Raw genomic sequence first — 2,342 nt, forward strand, 5'->3', positions numbered from 1 at the left:
AACCCGCAAAATTTTCTGACTATTATAGGATGAGAAGAGACACTTTTAATTACATTTTGAATAGTATAGAGCATAGTATTTCAAAGGAATCAAATTTTAGGGAGACGATTTCACCTAGTGAACTTCTAAGTGTGACTTTAAGGTGAGTGGAATATTTAAACTATTTTAACACATTATAATATTTTATTACTTAAGACTTCGTTACAGTTTAATTTGTATTAAATAAGTAATTACTTCCTTTTTGTGGTTTGTATATAAAACAAATCAATAATAAAAAAAAAAAATTTGTGAATTGTAACTTGAGCTACATTGGTTGGCAACATTTGAACTTTGAGAAATTTACTTAAAATTTGTTACAAAATTTTGCAATGGAGAGTTTACTGGTGGAACATCCCACGACGATTCGGATGTAGCATCGGAACTGTATCCTGTGTACGCACTATTACTCCAAGATGAATGTCCAGGTGATTGATTCACAGTTGAAGGCAAGGGATCCTTGTAATTGATTGCGACAAAACTGTTGCGTTCTTGTTCGTCGATCAAAACCTGCTGAAGTTTATTCCTTACTTGGAGTTGCCGGCTTGCTGGAATATTTTTCAAATAAGGTAGCAGGCTTATAAGAAACTGATGTTCACTGTCATTTTTCAATGAAGCAGATGTTTCAAACAATTTGAGCTTAGCTTTCTCAATTTCTAGGAAATGCGCATCATTGACATCTACTGACCTCTTCTTTTTATTTGAGCTGCTCTTTCCTGGAGATCCTCGGTCACTGTTATTTCTGTCGAAATCCAATCTTTTGAGTTTTCCCTTAGTCGGAGTTGTTAGGGGTAGTCCCATTTTTTGAAGTGAAGTTGGCGCTAGTTGTGGTTCGCTGAGATGAACTGCAGAGTTGCTGTTGGAGTTTTCAATCAATGAATCATCTTTTTCGCTCTCTAATTCTAGGTCTTCTTCAATAGCATCTATACTTAGAGTTTCAGTTTCAGTATCTTTTACCGGAGGAGGAATGTTCCCCTTGAGCTGCCTAGGTTCCATAACGTCACGCAAGAAAAGCATTTGATCAAAAAATGGCCACGAGGATTCAAATTCACAGGTGCCTCTTGACCTGATTTCAGCAATTTTTTGTATTCTCTTCTGAATGCATCTCGAAGTCCCTTCCACCTCTTTTTCAATTCAGCCACTGAAAAAAAATTCTATTAACCATGGATTGAGATAAAATTAACGTCATTTAGCTTATTCCAACCATTGGCAATCTTTGCACTATCCGACGTAGGATTCCCTGACATAGTTGTTTTACTTGCTGTGCTATAATGGTTTGTTTCATTACAGGTACTTTGCAACAGGATCATCTTTCAAGACATTGGGGTACACCTATAGGATGTCTGATGTAACAGTTGGGAGGATTGTTAAGGAAACAAGCAAGGCAATCTTGGACAAGCAATTTTTTGTATTCTCTTCTAAATGCATCTCGAAGTCCCTTCCACCTCTTTTTCAATTCAGCCACTGAAAAAAAAATTCTATTAACCATGGATTGAGATATAATTAACGTCATTTAGCTTATTCCAACCATTGGCAATCTTTGCACTATCCGACGTAGGATTCCCTGACATAGTTGTTTTACTTTCTGTGCTATAATGGTTTGTTTCATTACAGGTACTTTGCAACAGGATCATCTTTCAAGACATTGGGGTACACCTATAGGATGTCTGATGTAACAGTTGGGAGGATTGTTAAGGAAACAAGCAAGGCAATCTTGGACAAATTGCAAGCTACCCACATGGCTTTTCCCTCAACAGACCAAGAGATTGAATCAATCAAACAAAGATTTTGGGAAAGATGGAGATTCCCAAACTGTGTAGGCTGTGTTGATGGTAAACATGTACGTATACGAAACCCACGACATTCTGGCAGCATGTTTAGAAATTATAAACAATATTTCTCGATTGTATTGCAAGGTGTTGCCGGGCCTGACTATAAGTTTATTGCTGTCGATGTTGGCGGTTATGGCAAAGAAAGTGAAAGTTTTCTCATTCGTATCTTTCAGAAAATCTTGAAAAAGGAGCGTTAGGCTCACAATCATTCGCTCCATTGCCAGGAACGAACATAAAGGTTCCCCATGTTATTCTTGGCGATGAAGCGTACCCACTTATCTCATGCGACCGTTTCCAGGAGACAATTTGGATCCGGCTAAAAGGCTGTTCAACAGGCGGCTCTCTAAAGCTCGCCAGGTTATTGAATGCACATTCGGTATAATTAGCAACAAATGGAGACTGCTGCTGAAAGGCATTAAAGTGGAGCCAGACTTTGTTGACACCATAGTTCAATGCATATGCTTGTTGCATAAC

The 2,342-nt window shown here is 38.0% G+C and overlaps 1 protein-coding gene across 1 annotated transcript; it reads right to left on the minus strand.

The window, feature by feature from the left end:
- Nucleotides 1-339: 339 nt before the first annotated feature.
- On the minus strand, nt 340-1,032 carry LOC124370415. Its single transcript, XM_046828699.1, has one exon. It carries the CDS (start codon nt 1,030-1,032, stop codon nt 340-342), a length of 693 nt encoding a protein of 230 aa, XP_046684655.1.
- Nucleotides 1,033-2,342: the final 1,310 nt, after the last annotated feature.

Source organism: Homalodisca vitripennis, unplaced genomic scaffold (assembly GCF_021130785.1).
Source record: "Homalodisca vitripennis isolate AUS2020 unplaced genomic scaffold, UT_GWSS_2.1 ScUCBcl_124;HRSCAF=1272, whole genome shotgun sequence".
Lineage (NCBI taxonomy): Eukaryota > Metazoa > Arthropoda > Insecta > Hemiptera > Cicadellidae > Homalodisca > Homalodisca vitripennis.

What these genes read in the sequence shown, in the direction of transcription:
- LOC124370415 (XM_046828699.1), bottom strand. Translation starts at nt 1,032, where the DNA reads ATGGAACCTAGGCAGCTCAAGGGGAACATTCCTCCTCCGGTAAAAGAT.